Source organism: Schistocerca nitens, chromosome 1, assembly GCF_023898315.1.
Source record: "Schistocerca nitens isolate TAMUIC-IGC-003100 chromosome 1, iqSchNite1.1, whole genome shotgun sequence".
In the NCBI taxonomy this organism is placed as follows: Eukaryota; Metazoa; Arthropoda; class Insecta; order Orthoptera; family Acrididae; genus Schistocerca; species Schistocerca nitens.
The window spans coordinates 787,109,428-787,131,862 of NC_064614.1; the positions used below are offsets into that span (position 1 = coordinate 787,109,428).

The window sequence follows — 22,435 nt, forward strand, 5'->3', positions numbered from 1 at the left end:
GCTGCACACAACTCCGCCACCTGCAGCCAGAATGAGCTCACCAGTGACACACTCCTATTCCATGCATTTGCTGTTTCTCCCTCCCACGCTTCCCACCCACTCACTGCCTCCTCTCTGTCCTCACCCACCAAATGATGCAGTCAGCCTGGACAATTTAGCTGTGCACATGCATGTGTGTGCTATAGATCTGAAGGTGGATTCACCCGAAAGCTAGTGATGTTCTCAGCCACTTTTACGCACATATCGACAACTCAGCATCTAAACTATTGAATGACTTGTTGCATTTACGATTTATATTATGGATAGATTTTTCCTTTTTACAAAAAAAAACAAAACAAAAAACAGAACCACAGGAACAGTGACAACCATATTCCATCAATGAAGAATCATTTCTTTTGCATCCTAAATATTGACTGTTGCCTTTGATGGCTCTTCACTATCTTAGGAACTGTATCAATAATATTTCTTGCTTGCTTTCCAGACACCTCAAGTTCCTTCTACGGCTATAATTGGCTCAATAAAAATACTAACAACATTCAGCTGCTTGACTTTCTTTAACCAGTATGCCTCCTAGGGATGGCAGTTACTAATGAAACAATCAATTTTCAGTTATATTGGTTTTTTCCAACACCAGTTTAACCTGACTGTTGAAACCGCTCAAAATAAATGGTTCCTGAAATAACCGATTTTCAGTTTTTTATCCCTATTATTTTCTGTAATAAAAACACAAATCAAAAAGAGATTTAAAAATTGTAACTCTCAGTTTCAAGAAAGGTAGAATCCAAATATTAAATATAAAACTATATCCACTGTTTGCTGCTTTTCTTGAAAAGTGATATGTGGCTGAATATTACAAAAAATCACAAGTATTCTCCTACTGATTCTAATTTTTTGAAACTCTGCTCAAAAATCATGTTTTACTCGGTGAAAACAGAGGTTGAAAACCTTTGTTTTTCGTAATATAATTGCATATGCCAATCGATTAAAGTTTACTGAGTATATCACATCACATTATAATTTTAAAAAGTATTCTGGAGAAACCAATGTTTCGGCCAAGGTTACAGTAGTCTTCTTCTGGGTCTGCTAAGGATCCAGACCCAGCAGACCCACAAGAAGGCCACTGTAACTGTGGCCGAAACATTGGTTTCTCCAGTGTAGTTTTTTACATTATGATATGGTACAATGACTTTTATGTCATCTGTTTTTTGTCTTAATTTGTCCTTTTTCAAGGGCTACAAGCAAATAATGGCATATTATGTAGGCACAGGCAGCCGATCAGCTACTTTCTATTTTTATTGTACACTATGAATTAATTGTTGTTAAGTTTTTAATTTATTACTGTTAACATAATATCTTTCCTATTGTATTGTCTCATAGAAGTGGCAGACAAATCTTTCATCTGTTAAAGCAATTGAAACATTGTACTTCATTGTCACGTTATATTTTAAAAACATTTTCAGACTAAGGTTGGTGCCATTCTGAATGGATATACCGCAGCAACAGTGAGAAACTACCATACAGATCAGGTGGGAGCAAGTCTTGCACTCTCGACGTACACACATACCTTAAGCCATGACTCAATGCAATAGGGACATTATCGTCTTAGCAATGCTGTACCAATTCTTATGTACCATTCTTGTGGCTCATTCCTGTTGGCATTTTTATCGTGGCAGTGATCACTTTTTCCATTTTCTATAATAATGCAATATTTCAAAACAATGTAAAATTTGTGGATAAAAATTTCTCCATTTTCAAAAAAGGTTTACTTAAGAATAAAAAAATTTTAGTGCTGCTGCTATGGCTAATTGATATTTCAGTTTTTTGCTTCATTACTACTAAAAAATAAAAAACACCTGTACAACCGAGACCAAACAAATACCGAAAAATATCAGCTATTCAGAAATAAAATAACAGTATCAGTTTTAACTGGTAGGTTTCTCCCAAGAAATATTATCAAGCATTAGGATCATCCCTGACAGTCACAGAAATTTAATGTTTCAAAGCATCTAACTTATCTGTAATTTCCATTGCTGCTATTACCTCAGTTTTCAGTTTATCCATAAGGAGACATTGCAAAAACACTGTGTACAACGAAAGAATGAAAAATAACATCAATAAATTCATTTATATTAAATGTACTAAAAAGAAAGCCCTACTCTTGGTACTGCTACCCTTCTGTAATTAGCCTTTCCTGAAACCTCAAGACATAACAACAAATTACACTTCTCAGAACATTTTAAAAGAAGCACAATTTAAAAAATCCAACATTTTTTTCTTACATCTAAATTTTCAAACAGAACTTACGAGCAGCTTTGTACTGAATGAATATAATCTTCATGTCCTTCCAGTGTTCTAACAAGCCTCCCATCTTCTATAGCGAAAATATGAACTTTGTTGTCACCACAACCAGCATATATATATCCGGGCTCCTCTTTAAAATCTAAAGAATTTACATCTGCTTTCTCCAGAATGTCCCTAAAACAGAAGTTATAGCACTAAGTTAAAATCATACGGAAAAAAAAGTATCAGTTCAAACATTGACACTTCACATAAAGGCCCGTCCACACGCAACGATCTGTCTGCGCAAATGTCTGCGCACATCACATGTGCGCAGACAGATCGTTGCGTGTGGACAGAAGATTTGCACCAACCTGAGGTGTGTGCAAACCTGGAAGTTGGAGTTGGAGGTTTGAGCGAAACCTCTCAAATCTGTAGGTTCAAACCACATCTGCGCAGACAAGTTGGAGCGTGTGGACAGGAGATCGCCGCAAATCTGGCGCGAAACAGCTGTTTCCTCAGTCTAGTGTTTGTATTTGTACGCACAGAGCATTAAAATGGCAGATACTCGTCAGTGTTCTCGAGAGTTTGTACGTGAATTCATTGAAATATACAGAAACCACCCATGTTTGTGGAAGATTAAAAGTAAAGAATATAGTGACCGAGACAAAAAGACAGCAGCATACAATGCTCTAATTGAAAAATTGCGGGCAGTTGACGCCTCAGCAATCAGAGAAACGGTAATAAAAAACTAATTTCGTTGCGAATTGGCGAAATTATTTGCGGATGGATGTCGAAACTTATAATTATCTCTTAAAGCTTGTAACCCCTCACATTATGAGAAAAAATACTTGTATGAGAAGGGCAATTTCTCCTCATGAACGGCTGGCGGTAACATTAAGATTCCTAGCAACAGGAAGGAGCTACAAGGATTTGGAATTTTCATCTGCAATATCGAAACAAGCAATGAGTGAAATAATACCCAACAGATGTGAAGCTATTTACGCTTTCCTGAAGGATGAGTTCATGAAGGCAAGTCAAGTAAATTAAGTCTGTCAGCGAATTGTTTACCGAAAAGAGTTATCCAAAGTTCAGAAATCTAGAAGATCTGGTGTAGGAGTAGATCAAGTATACCAGCCAACGTTATGGTATTTTGATCTGCTTGTCTTTCTTAGTGATCAAGAAACGCCAAGACCAAGCAGGAATACAATTGAAGACGAAATTGGAGTGTCAATGTGCGAGAAAATGGAACACGAGGTAATGTAAAACAAAACTGGTTCGCCCTGCAACTCTCGCAGTAAATTTACGTGAGAAAACTGCTTTCGCTTTAGCAGCCACTGTCTACACCATTTTGACCGCTTTCTCTATTTTCTGCGGTTGGTCTGAATGTTTTTTGCAACACAAGTTGCGAACACAGACCACAACAGAACTTCCTCCATTTCTATATGTCAAAATAACTGAATTAAATTTTGACGTTTACGGGGAGCGTAGTCGCTTGCCACCGATATTTCATTTCTACACCGACAGATGGCGGGCGAGTAGTAGATTGGGGTTTGTGTCGTGTGAACACACCACATTTGCAGCGATCTTTTGCATGTACAGATATCTGCGCCGATGTCTGCGCAGACAGATCGTTGCGTGTGGACCGGGCTTAACGCACAAGACCATTGACAGATCCAATCAAGATGGCTATCAGAGTATCTCTGCCAGTACAAGCAGATAAGCAATTGTTAGCATCCCAATTAAGACAATAAATTGACATCATTTAGTTCCAGTATTATGAAGACAGAAGGATTATGCATAAAATTTAAACAGACTGTAAATCAAGCTCTGGACAAATATGTGCCAAGTACGTGGATTAAGGACGAAATTCAGAAAATGCTGAGGCAGCAAAGGCTAATGTCAGCAGAGATTCATGCGTATGTAAAAAGATCGACATGTTAAGCATTACCACCGTCACACCTCAGCAAAAACTCTTGCCAAGAAACTTTTAGAAAATTTTGGACCTACATAAAATCACTATGTGGCTCTAAGGCTCCTATCCACTCACAGCATGACAGTAGAAATTTGCAAAAGAAAGCCACAGTTTTAAATTTCACTTTTAAGAAACCATTCACGCAGAAGAATCGTACAAACATACCATCGTCTGACCATGGCACAGACACCTATACAGGGAACATAGTGGAGGAGGAGGAGATTACTGTTTAACGTCCCGTCGACAACGAGGTCATTAGAGACGGAGCACAAGCTCGGATTAGGGAAGGATGGGCAAGGAAATCGGCCGTGCCCTTTCTAAGGAACCATCCCGGCATTTGCCTGAAGTGATTTAGGGAAATCACGGAAAACCTAAATCAGGATGGCCGGACGCGGGATTGAACCGTCGTCCTCCCGAATGCGAGTCCAGTATGGGGAACATAGTAACAGGCATCCCTAGCATAGAGAAACAACTTAAAATGTTGAAAACAAGTAACATCCCAGGTCTGGAAGGAATCCGATTTCAGTTTTATAAAGAGTACTTTGCGGCTTTGGCCCCTTATTTAACTTGCATTTATCTTGAGTATATTGTCCATTGCAAACTCCTAAGTGACTGGAAAATACACAATTGACTCCTGTATATACAATGAAGTGCCAAGGAAACTGGTATAGGCATGCGTACTCAAATTCACTAATATGTAAACAGACAGCAGATGGCACTGCAGTCGGCAACACCTATGTAAGACAACAAGTGTCTGGAGCAGTTCTTAAATTGGTTGCTGTTGCTATGATGGTAAGTTATCAAGATTTAAGTGAGTTTGAACGTGGTGTTATTGTCAGTACACAAGCGATGGGACACAGCATCTCCGAGGTAGCGATGAAGCGGGGATTTTCCTGAATGACCATTCCACAAGTGTGCAGTGAATATCAGGAATCGGGTAAAACATCAAATTCCCGACATCACTGCAGATGGAAAAAGATCCTGCAAGAACAGGACCAACGACGACTTCAAGAGAATCGTTCAATGTGACAGAAGTGCAACCCACCCACAAACTGCTGCAGATTTCCATGCTGGGCCATCAACAGGTGTCAGCGTGCAAACCATCACCTATATGGGCTTTTGAAGCTAAAGGGCCACTTGTGTACTCTTGGTGACTGCACAACACAAAGCTTTATGCCTCAACACCGCCACTGGAAACATGTTGCTTGATCAGATGAGTCTCGTTTCAATTTGTATGGAGTGGATGGATGTGTACAGATATGGAGACAACCTCATGAATCCATGGACTCAGCATGTCAGCAGGGGACTGTTCAAGCTGTAGAGGCTTTTTATGGTGTTGGGCGTGTGCAGTCGGAGTGATATGGGAACCCTTGATATGTCTAGAACGACTCTTGACAGGTGACACATACATAAACATGCATCCATTCATGTCCATTGCGTATTCCGACAGACTTGGGCAATTCCAGCAGGACAATGTGACACCCTACACATCCAGAATTGCTACAAAGTGGCTACAGGAACACTTCCGCTGGCCACCGAACTCCCCAGACATGACAATTTTTGAGCATATCTGGGATGTCTTGCAATGTTCTGTCCACAAATGTGCAAAGTTTTAAAAAGCGTCACTCGTGCAAAACTCAGCTTGCCCTGTCCCACGTATCGTGTGAACTATGTACACACATCAAAAAATTTTGCATCACCTCAGTTCCGAGAGTTCCGGAACCTGTACAGAAAATTGGAATAGAGATCAACATTATCATTTCTGCCCTTTTTACTGCTCATGAAAACCACACATTGCATGTTGTACCACCATACAGCGAGGCCTTTAGAGGTGGTGTTCCAAATTGCTGTACACACCAGTACCTCTAATACCCTGTAGCATGTCCTCTTGCATTGATGCATGCCTGTATTCGTCATGGCATACCATCCACAAGTTCATCAAGGCACTGTTGATCCAGATTTTCCCACTCCTCAACGGTTATTTGTCGTAGATCCCTCAGAGAGGTTGGTGGGCCATGTCGTCCATAAACGGCCCTTTTCAATCTATCCCAGGCATGTTTGATAGGCTTCATGTCTGGAGAACATGCTGGCCACTCTAATTGAGAGATGTCATTATCCTGAAGGAAATCATTTACAAGATGTGCACAATGAGAGCTGCCGATATGGTTGCACTATTAGTTAGAGGATGGAATTCATGTATCGTACAGACGTTACGTTGCCTTCCATGAACACCAGCGGTGTACACCGACCCCACATAATGCCACCCCTAAACATCAGGGAACCTCAACCTTGCTGCACTCACTGGACAGTATGTATAAGACATTCAGCCTGAACGGGTTGCCTCCACATCTCCAACGATTGTCTGGTTGAAGGCATATGTGACACTCATCGGTGAAGAGAACGTGACGCCAATCCTCAGCAGTCCATTTGGCATGTCGTTGGGCCCATCTGTGCCACACTGCACGGTGTTGTGGTTGCAAAGTTGGACCTCTCCATGAACGTAGCGAGTGAAGTTGTGCATCATGCAGCCTATTGCGCACAGTTTGAGTCATAACACAGCGTCCTGTGGCTGCAGAAAAAGCATTATTCTACATGGTGGTGTTGCTGCCAGGGTTCCTCAGCCATAATCCATAGGTAGTGGGCATCCACTGCAGTAGTAGCACTGAGCAAGACATGTTATCAACAGTTCATGTGTCTCTGTATCTCCTCAATGTCCGAACAACATCACTTTGGTTCACTCTGAGACACCTAGACACTTCCCTTGGTGAGAGCCCTTCCTGGCACAAAGTAACAATGCGGATGTGGTCAAACCGTGGTATTGACTGTCTGGGCATGTTTGAACTACAGACAACACGAGCCGTGTACCTACTTCCTGGTGGAATGACTGGAACTGATCGGCTGTCAGACCCCCTCCGTCTAATAGGTGCTGCTCATGCATGGTTGTTTACATCTTTGGGCGGGTTTAGTGACATCTCTAAACAGTCAAAGGGACTGTGTCTGTGATACAATATCCACAGACAAGGTCTATCTTCAGGATTTCTAGGAACAGGGATGTGTGCATGATGGGCAACAGGCAGATTCCATATTCCTTGATTCATGGAAAATGGTGTCCCACTGCAGACTGTTAATGAAGGTAAAAGCATAGGGAATAGGTTTCCAGATATGCGAGTGGCTTGAAGTACAAGAACCCAGTACGTTGTCCTCAACGGTGGGAGTTCATCAGAGACAAGGGTATTGTCAGAAGTGCCCCAGAGAAGGGTGATAGAATCACCATTATTTTCTAGTTACATAAATGATCTGATGGACAGGATGAGCAGAAACTTGTGGCTCCTTACTGATGATGCTGTAATGTACAGGAAGAATGATTGTATTGCCACAATGTACATTTTGTGTAAGGACCACAAGAGTAAGTTATGAGGAATTACAGCTCACACAGAGGCATATCGACAGTTGTTTTTTTCCCCCTCACTCTATTTGCGAGTGGAACAGGAAAGGAAATGACTTGTCGTGCTACAGGGTACCACCTGCCACACACCGTACAGTGGCTTGCTAGGTATGTAAAGAAGTTTTTCTTCCATTTAACAAAATAAAGTTTATTAAAAAAAAAGATAAATCTAATTTCTGACTATGCTATTACACATCTTTGAATTTGTGGCGTCTTTTCTTGTGCATATTTTGCACTTACCAGAAATATCTCAATCCACTAATTCTGGAACACCAAAAGACTCTGACTACAAACATCTGGACCTGATATCCAGATAATAGGAATATATACAATCAGGATAACTTGTGGTCATCTGAAAATAAACTTCCCTTGTCATGAGATCAGAAATACCTGAAGAAAAAAACTTAATTAAGGTGGTGGAGAAAGTAAATGGCACCTTAAACATTACAGTAAGTGGAAAATGTGTGCATGCACAGAGTCACATTCTCTTTAAATGAGAGAAGACATTAAATGTTCTGTCACTCAATAGTAAGTCACCGCAACATATTACAAATGAAAGGATTACTTTTCTCCGAAATGAATGGAATGGACTGGAATACAGACATTGATGCACTGAGTACTTGCAACCTGAAACTTTCAATACATCTCCCTGTCACTTTAAACCAATGTCAGTTGTCAGAAAAATTAAAAGTTATCCTGCAAACTGGATATACAACACTAACTAGTACAGCAGTGTGCACCAAAGCTGAAATGACAAATTCACTCACTGAAATACCTTGGTCTACATCATGCTGCAATATTTAATCTGTGATAAGAGTGTCGCAGGTTGAACCTATTCATTATCTGATGTCGAAGAAGCAATTAATGGCAATGGTACTATCTTGGTTTAAATCTGAAAACATCAAACCAATGGCCTTCGTTTCACAATAAGAAATTATGGTATAACTACGGTCAAGGTTTCATACTAAACCAATCTTGGTGTGTGGTTTCCATACAAATAAATGGAAAGCTGGTCATCAACAGTAAGTTCACTAACCGCAACCACTGTGGCTTATTTTTCCATAACTGCAATTGTTCATTTTCCTATTTACAGAAAGAAAAAGTGTCTTGTGGGATGGCATCATGTCTACTACAAGCATCCATGGCTGCTGTAATACTAAAATGCCTCGACATATTTCTGTGTCCAGTAGTAATACGAAGAAAATGTCATCTGCAGATTTATAGTTTGCTCAGTAATGTAGGAGAACTCAGTAAAGAACGGCCACAGTCTGACTTGAGATTGGTTGGTTGGTTTCGGGGAAGGAGACCAGACAGCGAGGTCATCGGTCTCATCGAATTAGGGAAGGATGAGGAAGGAATTCGGCCGTGCCCTTTCAGAGGAACCATCCCGGCATTTGCCTGGAGTGATTTAGGGAAATCACGGAAAACCTAAATCAGGATGGCCGGACGCGGGATTGAACTGTCGTCCTCCCGAATGTGAGTCCAGTGTCTAACCACTGCGCCACCTCGCTCGATCTCTGACTTGAGACCATAAGTGTTTGTAACACTCCAAAACAGCTGCAAATTGGTGGCTTCACAGTTACATGCAACTTGAAAATGGATATTTAACATCCAAAACTGGTTGTCAGATGAATTTCACAGTGCAAGTGGAACTGTGTACTACCTTACGATATTCCGACAGCTTTCTGTTGGTCCGTCTCACAATGGGAAAACCTAACTTTTATCATCATTTTCTCTGGTTGAAAAAGTTCTCATGCTAGTTGAAGAAGATTCAGACAACAGGAACGGAAGCGCAGTGTTTGCCATAGTGATATTTTGATGTACATTTGTAGCTTTCATATGTATTTTTGCAATGTGGCAAATTCAACAAGTACATGAAAGCTAAGAGCATCTTCAAAGAAAATTGTTGACCACCATACAACAATTCCTTTGAACTCTGTAACTTAAATCAGAGTCATAATGCCAGTTTTAAAACTGCATAAAACATCTCCAAAAACACATTAGTTCTTTATGGACAATGATGTCAACTTTGAAGGAGATACGTATAACACACCTCCTGAATGTGAAGCCATAGTACCACATAACTTGGTTCTTATTTTGTATAAAAATCAAATCATATAATGTGAATAATGTCTGTATCTCACATAAATAGACTTAAATAGTTTCTTTTTGTTTTGAGGCCTCTCTTCCATAACTGCAGCTTTACAAGAGATATGGGAGTTAGTCTGTCTTTCATGACCAATAAAGACTTATTTGAATCAGACTTATTTTGCTTTATTTAATACCTCAAGGACTAGGCTGCCAGGGCTTATTTCAACTACATGAGACAGTGCCTTCTCATAGTTTTCTAAATGTTGCGGAGTAGTTTCTACAGCACAGAAATTATGTCCGTTTATTGCATTTGGAACAAGGGTCTATTTTCAATGAAACCATGCAAAGAGACATAGACTTACATTAGTGAACATTCCTTTTACATTGAAATGAAACTATGTTGTTTTTGCAAGAAGAAAAACAACATTGTCCTTTGTTTCCTAAATGCAGACAGAATTAGAAACCTGTTGGCACTAAAATTAAAACTGGTTGAAAATGTAGTTATTTAGCTCCATTTGCCTTACAATTAAAAATTTCAAAGGATTTTAGAAAATAAAGTCCTACATCACATTCTTCGCAGTAGCACCTGGTATCTTTCCTTGTCACTTTCCCAGATCTTCCCTTGCTTCATTCTGCACAAACTTTCCATCTCCTTTGAGGCCGCTTTGACATTTCTGTATCCGGAGTCAATTTAGGAAAAGTCTGTTTGCATGTGAATTATTTTGAGAGGAAGTTGATTCAACCAAGCCAGCCTTCTTGGTTTATTAGAGGCACTGCCAATTCAGTAACGAATTCAACAAGATGTTTGCTAGTAAGCCTCGACTTTTAAATAAACTCATCAATTTACAATCATCATTGTAAAAACATGATATGAGCTTTCTTCTGCCACTTTATTTGCTGCCTCACAAAAGGGTAGTATCAGATAAAGTGCTCCATACCAACCATACATTTATTATAATCCAAAATGCAGCCATGTTTCACCTTCTCTGTCATTCCTAATTTTGTTCTGACAAGACATTGGATGCAGGCACCTTGTGCTTTGTCATCAAAAGAAATACATTCCTAATGTCTTCCAATTTCACAAACTGCAATGATTTTGTCTGCAAAATGAAAGTACATTTTTTTTTCAGTTTGTGGACAATTACATCTTTAGCTAGCCTCTTCTACTTTTGAGTACTGTACTATAAAATCATCTTCAAAATAAATAAGAAAGAAATAGCCAATAACAATTGATGCCCTTTGCATTGCATGTGACCTTGTGAGGCACAGCATGTGGCAGCAAGGGAAACGTGAACACCGCAAAGCAAGTAACACACAATATCATTGGTATTCCATTTCTGCCAATACTGCTGCTGTCATCTGTGTTTTTTCATGATAGCACAAGCATCATAGAGTAACTTTATACCAATGATAGGCATAAGACAAATGTTGGAATACATCTGCAAGGCTGAGAACTGCCGATGCCAGTCCTACATCACTCGCCTTTTTACAGCATAATCCTTGAGACATAGGAGCTACATCACTCATCTCCAAAGTCTTAAAGTATCTTCAGTGGTCAGTCTTTTGGTTCCTACATTATTTTCATGCATTCTGCAAATAAACATTCTTTTTTTTAGCACACTGCGCTGTACTGATATACAATATTTTATCATTTGCACATTTTTATATAGCCACTTTCATTTTGTGTACTTTGTTTTGATCAAGCAAGCTAATAATAAATAAAGTAAAATGTATCTGGTCTACGTAACACCTGATTGCAGTTGCGAAATATGGAATTTCCCCCATATTACTTGTTAAAAATGGTACCACAACACAGGCTCACCCCTTTAACTTAAATCAGTTTTATTCAGGTTTCATCTTCCATAGGCTTCATTCCACAGCCCCTCCTCACCTGTTCTACTGGCTCTCAAATCATTTCTCAAGGTTATTATCCTCAACCACTCAAACGTATGCATCTTTTTTCATTCAGAGTCTTTCTTTTATTTTTCTCTTCTCTTCGAAGATTACTCTATGATATACCCTGATCTGATGCCCATTTCTTCTTTTGGATTCCTGCATCCCTTCCTTTTGGGCACACTTCAGGGCTAAAGTAGATAATACATTGCTAGGCAGTCTTTATTGTTGTTAACGCCGTCTTCTATTGGTTGTAGTAATTTTACTACGAAGGTCATTTCTAATACTAATGTACCTGTACCTGTCTAACAAAGTCCATCTACAGCATGTGTCACAAAAATTCTGTTCAGGCTTCTGAACACGAATTTTAATAAAAATGAATGTGCAAGTATTAATGATAGATTATGGTGCTAAATGCAATCGTTTGGCGTCCCACTTCTCGCAATCCTATCTCAATAACCTATCCTAGAACATACAGCTTTTGAAGATCACGTTTAGAATGCCAAACACAGAAACTCTCAAAATTATGAAGGCGATATGAGTTAATTCTAATATATCAGATTTGTAAACAACTTACTTCTGACAATTGGAAAACAGAAAAGTCAGGTATTAACTATTCTGTACATTTGTACACATGAACTGAACGTAATCATGTTATAACTTTTAGCCGTAGTAGGCTATGTTCATCAGAGTAATAATCACTTATACTGCGTAACTTCAAAAATGCCGTTTTATTACCCTGTCAACCCGCGGATCACCATGTAATGCGATTACAGTGACTTTAAGACTGTATACGCTTCCAATGAACTGGCGGGTTCGTAGTTTGGATGCCAGGGTTATGCCCTTTGTCACCAAAAAAATGTGCACGACGTGAATGCGAAACTAGTACAAGTGTTCGTTCTAAGCAGAGTACTTCACGCCGTTCTGGAAACATTGTCGTGATTGCTAACAATGAAACATAACCCAGCTAGGTAGACAATGAAGTCCATTAGTGAAGCTTCCCCCCCCCCCCTCCTCCCGAATGGGCAGTACTACAGCTCTTTCATTCGGATTACTTATCTGACGAAATAGTGATTTTTCTTCTGCCTTTTTGAAATACGGCATAATTTCGTTTGAAATTAGTGTACGTTCTTTGCTGCGACAATGGCTTCTTTTGGTACCAGTACAGAGATAACTGCTTGGCACTGTGCACAGTTTCCAGCGATGTGTGAGGTGTATCCATGACCTTACTTAATTACTGTACAATTTGACAACCAATTCATTGATGTTATCTCAAAACTTATAATGTTTCGTTTATAAGTAATGAAAGATAGGGGCACGAAAACAATTTTCGCATAAAACCCCAGGCTGCACCGCTCAGAACAGCATCGCTGAACAGGTAGCAAATTCTTAGGGTGCCTGTGGGCTGTTTCCGCCCTAATCCAGGAAAAGCCCGTTTCTCCCAGCAAGAGCCCTGCTCGGCCACCAGGTCGCAGACAGACAGTGCACTGAATACCTGCGCTGCGGCTGGGCTTCCGCGTTCTTCGCCCCACTCCTCACAGGCATTCATCTGAGGTGCCAACAGATGACAGTAGCTTTCCTTTATTTCAGTTGGTTGCTTGCAGTTGTTGACACATCTGATGTACTGGATTTTGCTAAAATCGTGTTGAATCTTTCACAGTTTTGCCTCAGTAAAATCAGTGTTAGTGCGAAATTATACTGTTAACTTTCTTTTTACTTCACCATGAGTGTCGTGAAAAAATGTAAATATAATGATGATTATATCAAATACGGTTTTGCTTCTATACAAAAAAATGGTGTTGACCAGCCGCAATGTGTTATTTGCAATGAGGTATTGAGCAATGATTCCATGAGACCTTCTTGTCTGGAATGCCATTTGTGGGCAAAGCATGGTGCATTGAAAGAGAAGCCGAAGGAATTTTTTGCTGCAAAGTGTGATAATTTGAAACGGATGAAGTTGGATACTGCTGGATCCTTTGCTCAGACATCAGAAAAGGTACTGGAAGCCTCGTATGAGTTACCGCTACTTATTTCAAGGACCAAGAAAAGTCATATTATCGGAGAGACACTAGTCAAACCCTGTTTGTTGAAAGCTGCTGATATTGTTCTTGGGTCAGAAAGTAAACGAAAACTTTCACAAATACCGCTTGCTGACAATACTGTGATACGTCGCATTGATGATATGGCCGAAGACACACAAAATCAGTTAGTTATGGCCGTCAAACAATCGCAGTTTTTCGCAATACAGTTAGCGAGAGTACCGACGTTGTGAATTGTTACCAACTGCTAGCTTTCGTTCGCTATATAGAAAATGAAGCAATTAAAGAAGAGTTGCTGATTTCTAAAGAGTTAAAGACAACTTCAAAAGCAATTCATATAATGGCAGTCGTCTCTGAATTCTTTTGTAAAAATGATTTATCATGGCAGAAACTGATAGGCGTATGTACAGACGCGCCCCATCAATGCTTTGATGTCGCTCAGGATTCGTGCAGATGGTCAGAGAAAAAAAAACCTAGTGTTACTGCTATCCACTGTGTAATACACCATCAAGCATTGGCAGCTAAGACACTTCCAAAGGAACTCAATGATGTCTTGAAATTGTGCATCAAAATCGTGAATCATGTTACAAAGGGTGCGTTAAATTCCAGGTTATTTATGGCTCTTTGTGAAGACTTGGGAGCAGAGTATAAAACACTTTTACTTCATACTGAAGTACGCTGGCTCTCAAAAGGAAATATGCTAGGAAGATTATTTGAACTTCGAGACGAAGTGATGCAGTTTTTGGAAAATAACAAACAAACTGAATTGTATGTGGAATTTAGAAAGCCTGGTATTCATGTTACATTGGCTTATCTGTCAGATATTTTCGAATCTTTAAACACATTGAATTTGAAATTACAAAGTGGAGAGTCAAACATAATTTTTCATCGGGATGCCATCAAAGCATTTACTGATAAGTTGCAACTATGGAACCGTAAAATTTTAGCCTGCAATTATTCCTGCTTTCCCAGATTGTTTGGAATCCTGGAAGAAGCCTGATTTCAAAACGATTTTAAGGATACTGATACTGAGAGTAAAATATCGAACCATTTGCAGCACCTCATTGATGAATTCGAACGATACTTCCCTAACAGTTGTGATGATAAAATTTATTATAGGTTAGCAACGGATCCATTTCATGTTGACGTGGATGTGTTGCCAGACAGACTACAAGAGAAAGTCTTAGAAATTCAAAATGATTCTGCAGCGAAGCATGACTTTGAGAAGATGGATAAGCCTTTATTTTGGGTGAAATATCTCACGGTGTATCCCAGCACAGCAGAACAAGCACTGAAACTATATTTACCATTTTCAAGCACTTATTTGTGAGAAAGAGCATTTTCAGCAGTAGTGGCGATAAAAAATAAGCTTAGAAGCCAACTCAGTATTGACAATGATTTACGTTGTGCATTTTCTACTATTCAACCAATAATTCAAAATCTTGTAAAAAATATGTAAGCTCATCCTTCACATTGATTTATTTGTTTGTTTCTTGCCATATGTGTGTGGAAATAATATTTTTATAATAAATACGTCACATTATAAGAGAACTTGTTATTTTCCTCCTAACTATCCTTACGTGTAGGTAATACTGTAAAATTATAAAAAACTATTTCGAAGAAACAATATAAAGAAACATAGCGAATCTGATTTAAATATAAATACTGCGTGTGATCCTTATGGATTCTGATGTTACGTGTGGTATGTTATTTCAACTAATAATAGTATTTCTTCTGGATGAAGACACAGCGAAAGTTTATCCTAGATATGGCAAGCGAAGAGTAGTCCTAAAATCGTATACTGGTGAAGAAATGGTGTGCAGCAGGGGAATGTAATCAAGGTGAGGAAGTTGTTTTATTCATATTTTTTTAAGTTCTGTGTAGTCTGCAAAATTATTTCATAAAACTTATTTTTTATTTTTTGACTGGTTCTGGGAACTGGGCCTTTGTCGCCGTTCGGTAACTGTCGTTGTTGACATAAATGCCAACCTATGTGCAATGACAGTGGGGAGCGCTATAGGCGTACAAATCAGTGATGTTCGTTAACACCGTGACTGAGTGACTATTTTTGATAATGAGTGAAAGTAATAAGCTACACTCAACTTAAAATAATGGCCCGCATCCACTAAGCTGCAAAGGTCGCAAATACTTTTCCTTGTTTACCATGGACTTTCTTTACTTTAGGAGTGGCTTGTAATCACTAGACTAGACTGATGACGTAATAAGTGCGACTCGATACATTAACAGCCCAGCATGTTACATGACGTCACCATCACAAATTTTTAATATTATCTTGATAATTAATAAAAATCTCTGTATTTTTTTAGGGGGGGCACGGAACTTTTGTTTTCGGCAGAAGGGGGGGGGGGGGCGTGACAAACAAAATTTTGGGAACCTCTGCTCTAGATACTCAGATAATTTGCAGAAACAATGGCCCATGATGCATGTTTTTTATTTTCTTTTGAACTGATGAGGATTCTCAGCTTCTTGCTTTTACGCCAAACAAGAGTTTGCTGTTTAGCTTCCCACCAGAGTATATAACTCCATTCTGAACCCTGAACAAAGAGGCAAACTCTAATGAAAATTATCTTTGTGGTGTGTATTATGACTATGTACATCACAGTTCAGTAAAAGCCAGTTTATATCATAAGCAACAAAAACTATTGATGAGTGAATGTTTAGGTAAGTCAGTGTAAAAATTCAAAAATCCATTAATGGTCTTTTGCATGACATACATTTATCTACCTTAAAATATTCTTGCTACTCACCTCTGCTGAACAAGAACTTTGTTTACATTAGGTGCGCTGCTCCAGAAGATAATCTATAAGACAACTGGAAGCAAAAATAAGCAAATGAGACAGCTCTCTTGTTTTTAGGAGAACACAGTGAGAGAGACTTCTAAGGGCAAAACATGCAGAACTGAGCTTCTAGATTATTTTATCTGTGTGTTGACCCCATCTTCACTTATTTTTCCAGCTGGATCCCAATGAATTTTAAACACTTTGCTTTAATCAGTCCTATTAATTTCAATTGTCAGTTGCTTCTTTGAAAATGCAGTCCCAAAATTTATCGTTGTAGCCGGTACTTTGGTCTGTTGGTAATTAATTTTATGTCCATTTTCAACGCAGTGTTTCGCTAAGATTTGTTACGCTGCAGTAAGCGGGTGTTGTGTTCACGTTCTATTCATCAGTCTTTAATCGTGCGAATGATTTGTCCATTCACACAGAATTTGGAACACCACTCTCTTTGTTGAGATACAGGGCATCTTTCATTGTTTTGGGTGGTGAGTGGAAAATTTGTCTAATGTGGCATTTTTGCAGTAGTATGCCAAGTTTTGATGATACATAGTCAGCAAATGGCATGAAAATGGTCTTCTTTTGTTCTTCTTCCACGTCGCTTTTGGGGCTCTTGTGTCGCAGAGCCATCTAAAGCTGTTGGTTGCTGTATCAATTCTCATGGAAGATGGATTGCAAGTGCCACAGCTCTGCTGCCAGACTTTGTTCATCTGAGATGAAGTATGCGCTGTGTATTAGTGTGTTTAGCATGCTCTTCTTCTGCAAGGAATGCTAGCAGCTAGGTACTTGGAGATATAAATCTGCTTTCATTGGGTTACAGCACCCACTATGGTCAAGCGAGCCTTTGGGCTGCTCAATTAGGATGTCGAGAAAAGGAAGTTTGCTATATTTTTTTTATTTTCATGGTAAAATTGATGCTTTCAAGGATGGAATTCAGATGTTCTATGAAATCCTGTAGCTTTTTGGGCCCCATGTGCTCAAATGACAAAAGTGTTGACAAGATATTGACAGCAAAAAAACAGGTTTCAGTTCATCAGCGCCCAGTGCTCTGTCCTCAAAGCACTTCATGAACAGATTTGTCATCCCCACGAGTCAATTAACAGAAAAAAATTTGTTCACTGCACATACAGCTTCATCACACCAGCTTTTGTGTGAGGCTACTTTAAGTTTCCCACTTTCTGACAAGGCATTGGTGGTATTCCTATATTCCGCCACATATTCACCCCCCATTTTTTGAATCCAAGGCCCAAAAGAGGCCTTACAGACTGTTGGAAATAATTTTCCAGAATGGGTTAAAGCATACTATGTTAAGAGTGTGTTACTTTGTTCATACTTTAGTTTATTTGCAATGTAAGTAACATAAAAATTGAAAATAAAAGATGTTTCCACATAGCAAATCAACCCATGAACCCTGCATTCCCATTCTGTGCTCTACCTGCTGTGCCAACCACTGGTTCATGCCTCACCCTGACTCGTGTCAAACCTGCTATTTTTTCCAAACACTTGACCATCTGGACCTCGCACTCCTCTCACTTTCATTTCTGGTCAACCCTTCGATACACCATAAATCTGGTTGAAATTGACTATGATTAGTAGGTGCTATCCCCTTGTAAGTGCAACCCCAAAGCAATGTAAATCAAAAATTTATGTTTATTGTTAACTTTCCTAAAGTAAGATCCAGTATTCAATGATCAATGTAAAACATTTCAAACAAAGTAACGTAAATATTATGCATTAAATCACTTTCCCCACTGATTGTTCTAGCTGACTCCTGTCTTTTGCCTTTATAAATTTCAAGCTCTTTCAGCAAAATCGAGAGATGGCCTTTATGCGCCTATGGAGAATAAGTATACTATTCTCAACGCTCCCTATAGTATAGAGCACTGATAATATCTGTAAATATAGGTTTTCTGAAAAGCAGTAGTACATGGCTGTAAATGCCGCTTAAACCTTACAGAAACATTAATCAGTTTGGTCATTATGATACTTAACACATTATTACATTCAATCCAGTATACCCCAGAGCCATCAAATTTATCATATGCGCTTCCCAGCTTATACTTTGCACGATGTTTTAGATTGTTGTTAAATTGGAAACCACATCTAACATTAAATTTTCTAAAACATTTCTCTATTTGCTGGGACATATTGCCATGACATTCTGTTGGAATGACCCATTCTTTCCTTACTACTTCTGTTTTCCATATAAGTGTGTATTTGCCTAGTTTTTATTTTTTGTTTCTTTAGCATTTTCAGAAAGGCTAAGTATGGACTGTCCAAACAATTTAATTTTGTGTGTCACAATATTCAGCCAGGCTGGTACACAACAAGGAAGCAAAATATCTTACTAGGAAAAGCAGCTTAAGAGAAGCTTATCATGTGAGCAAAACCATCTCTTTGGAACAATAATGTGTAGGTACATACTCTACTGAAATAAAAGAAAGTTGTACTCAAAAGTCAAAGACTAAACAGAAACTGCCGACGCTGAAATGCGGCACTTCTGATGCTAGCACATAAACACGTTGACAGCCATGATAAAAATGACGCTAAACACAACTACAGCAAACGGCATTGTTGATCGCTACAGCCTATTGCAAGGGCGCATAATGAACAAAATGACATTTGCAGAAAAACCACTGGCTGTTGCAATTTGCTTGAAAATACTAAGTTCTTTATGTTCTTCACTGTTAACCAAAGACAAACAAAAGAGCTGGTGAATCAATGAGACGAGAAATGCTTTTCTATATCACAGTGATTGGCATGAACTGGCACTGATCATAATATCCATACATGTAGATTTTCTGAAAATCAAAACTTTATGTTTGTTGTAAACTTTCTTGATAGTAAGTTCCGTTGTTCTACTTCCAGAGTAAAAGTTATTTTTGGGTGTGTCTTGCCTGTCACTTGGGCAACGGGGTTAATTTCATAAGTGCCATATTCGATCAGTAATAAAATATTACTGACGTTATGTTTCTTTTTTCTCTTAGTTGCAGAAACTTGGCAAAAAAAATTACACTCTAAATCATTCACAAATATATCTGCAAAAGAACTAGCCAGACTATTATCCATCCCAAAACTATTACTGAATTTGGTGGGTAAATTTTAAGTGTTTCCATTCTGCCAGAGCCATTTTCTGGAGATTCAGTTTCATTTGGCTTACTAGTTGTGTTTATTTCTTGTCTACTAATGTTCCAGATCATTTTTGCTTTATTTTTGGAGTGTTTTACTTCTTAAGCATAGTACACAAGATTTGCTTTTTTAATGGCTATATTACAGGCGTTCTTTGAATTACTGGAGCTCTATCTTCCCAGTACAAGATAGTTTAATCCCAGGAGTTATTAACCCATTAGCCTTGCTTTAGCTCAATTTTGCCCTTATTTGTTTTAGGATGAAACAAGACTTAAAAGTTCTGTAAGAATGTGTTTCAGAAAGAAAGAAATTTTCCACCTGCTCTAAGGGTCATTTCTGTTGCCACCCTGTTTCCCCAGGTGACAGTATATGTGCAGCCCAACTGTCTGTGCGCTGAGTTACTCATGCAAAAGTGTGAGGGATGTGGGATACTGCATGAAAACCACAACCAGGCACACCGTCAATCATTTTTAACCTGCCAGATGGATTCAATCTGGGCCACGAACAGCTCTCCGCCCTGGATGTGGCACTTTAAAATGCACAGCTATCCTGGTGGGCAGGTACCTCCCTATTTTATTTCTTCAAACAATACAAGCAGAGACCTTCCTCTTATTTCTTCAAACAATACAATCAAATTTTGTGAACTTGTCTCATATTAAGGTCACTTCACCGTACATGTCTCTGAATATGTACAAATTTCTTGTGGAAACACAATTTGTTAACAAAAACAAATTCAATCAAGCACAGATGTGTGAGGTACAAGTTGTGTAGTGTACCCTTATCCCCAATTGCAATTTTCACTGTATATGTATGACATTCATATCAAAATACTCATCGGATGCTTGCCCATTATCTAATATGGGATCCGATTTACCAAACGGTTTTCATTCCCATAGCAACAGGTGTGTTAAATATAGCACCGTGCACAAAATATGGCTTAAAACTTTTATATTCAAACTGTGTTTCAGATCAATAAGTTACCACAACCTTTATTTTACATTCACTTTCATTGTCTTTAACTCACCGTATTGCCTATCAACTTAATCCAGAATTTGAACTATGCTACTGATCAATCTGTCACTGTAGCCAAGATTTCACAGGAGTCCACTACCACACTCTAGCTGACTACCACACTCTAGTTGGTATGCAAGACATATTAGTGTTGACAAAATATGGTGGATACATACTTGCATGAAGGAAGCTGAAGAGACCATAATGGCTTGGGAGCTTTCCCTGATGTCGAAGTAACAGACTTCCAATCCCAGCCATTTATTTCACCCACTGTACCAGTCAGGAGAAATTTGCTTGTTGTGGCCATGCTACATATTTGTACATCCTTGTTGACCAGAAAGTGATATTCCGGTTTTCTAAATGGAGGAGAAACATCCTCTGAAGGACTTAGTATTTTCTGTAAACTGAAGAAGAAATAATGTCAGTCCATTTAGGTAACAAATAGACATATCAGAAAATTCAAACAATAACCCATATACAATAAATAAATAACTAGAACTACTTGTGTATAAATCCGTGTTCCAGACACTAGGTAATGTCCCTGTATATCGATATATCATGATCTGAAATATTACAATAATATACTGTATATCCATTTACAAGAAACTATTTCATTCATTTCATAAAAACAAGTCCGCCAGAGAGGCTGAAACTACGGGAAATGGGTACAGGTGGCCTGATGCATTCAGGAAGTTGCTGTGAATCCCATATTGTCAATGATGATACTGTATTTAACACAGACTCAACAGGCATGTCACCGCCAAGGGGCAAAGCTTAAACATGTTTCGGAAAACGTTCTTTAGTAGCTACACACCCTTTCAGAACTCTTGTAATACAATATTTAAAACTTTTCAAGTTACACATTGTTGAACACACCCACACAGAACTTCCGTGTCACGACACCAAATGCCAAATAAATTTTAGAAAACCGTATGATGTTACTTAGTCATTTCTCTGTATCGCAGGAAAAATGTGTCTGGGAATTCTTAGACTACATGTTTCACAGAATTTAAATCCAAATAAATAAATTCGTGTAAGAAAGAAATCAACTTCTAAACAGAAACAAAGGACACTTACTCGTAAACGGCTACATCACCATATGTATTGCCAGCACACATGTAATTACCACATGGCGAGAATGTTTGACACAGCACCGTGTTGTACACCCACTTCTCTACCATGATTGTAAATGTAAACAATAAACATAATCAGACCGCACGCGGGAAACAGAAGCTAATCACAGATATTACACACTACTTACTCAAAGGCCGTCTCTATCAGGCGGCTGTGACTTGAGTTACCACACACGCTCGATCGATTTGCCAATTGTAGTACTGATCGGAACGAGTACTCGATTATACCATAAAAAGATTTTTGTTGTTCTTCAGGAAATAACCACAATCTAACATAATAGTCGCGACACTATCCATCGATTTTGTTGCCTACCGCGCCAGCATCACCCCAAGCGGCCAATTACTTAAACTGTGAGTTCGGCGCGATCGTGAAAGCGAATAGTGGTTGTTTATTTTGATTTCTACAATGGTTTTTACAAGCGGGAGCGTTTGTAGCGGAATAAATTGCACAACAACAGGAAGAAGATACCACAGCTGTCTCTTTTTTAGGTTTCCTAAGGATCCTGAGAGGTATATACCATCATGTTACTAAACTGTATCGTCAGGATTCACTTCCAAACTACATGTGTATTAATGATCAATGTTTCGTTTTCGGAGCAGAAAATGGCTAGTAATTAGCAGACGAGAAGACTTTATGAAAAAAGACC

General features: G+C 38.8%; 1 protein-coding gene across 2 annotated transcripts in view; it reads right to left on the reverse strand.

Moving 5' to 3' along the window:
* LOC126261883 (THO complex subunit 6) overlaps positions 1–21,916 on the reverse strand; it is a 56,376-nt gene extending 34,460 nt beyond the window's left edge. The window contains exons 1-3 of one of the 2 annotated variants that reach the window (XR_007546705.1): positions 21,733–21,915; positions 20,832–21,059; positions 2,305–2,475 (exon numbers count right to left, since the gene is read on the reverse strand). Coding sequence is in view for 1 of the 2 variants with exons in the window: in XM_049958576.1 (XP_049814533.1) it covers positions 2,305–2,475; positions 20,832–21,059; positions 21,733–21,836 (503 nt within the window). In the remaining variant the exon portion in view is untranslated. Of the gene's footprint in view, positions 1–2,304; positions 2,476–20,831; positions 21,060–21,732 lie in introns of both variants that reach the window. The other variant, XM_049958576.1, reaches the window with a different exon arrangement.
* Positions 21,917–22,435: the final 519 nt, after the last annotated feature.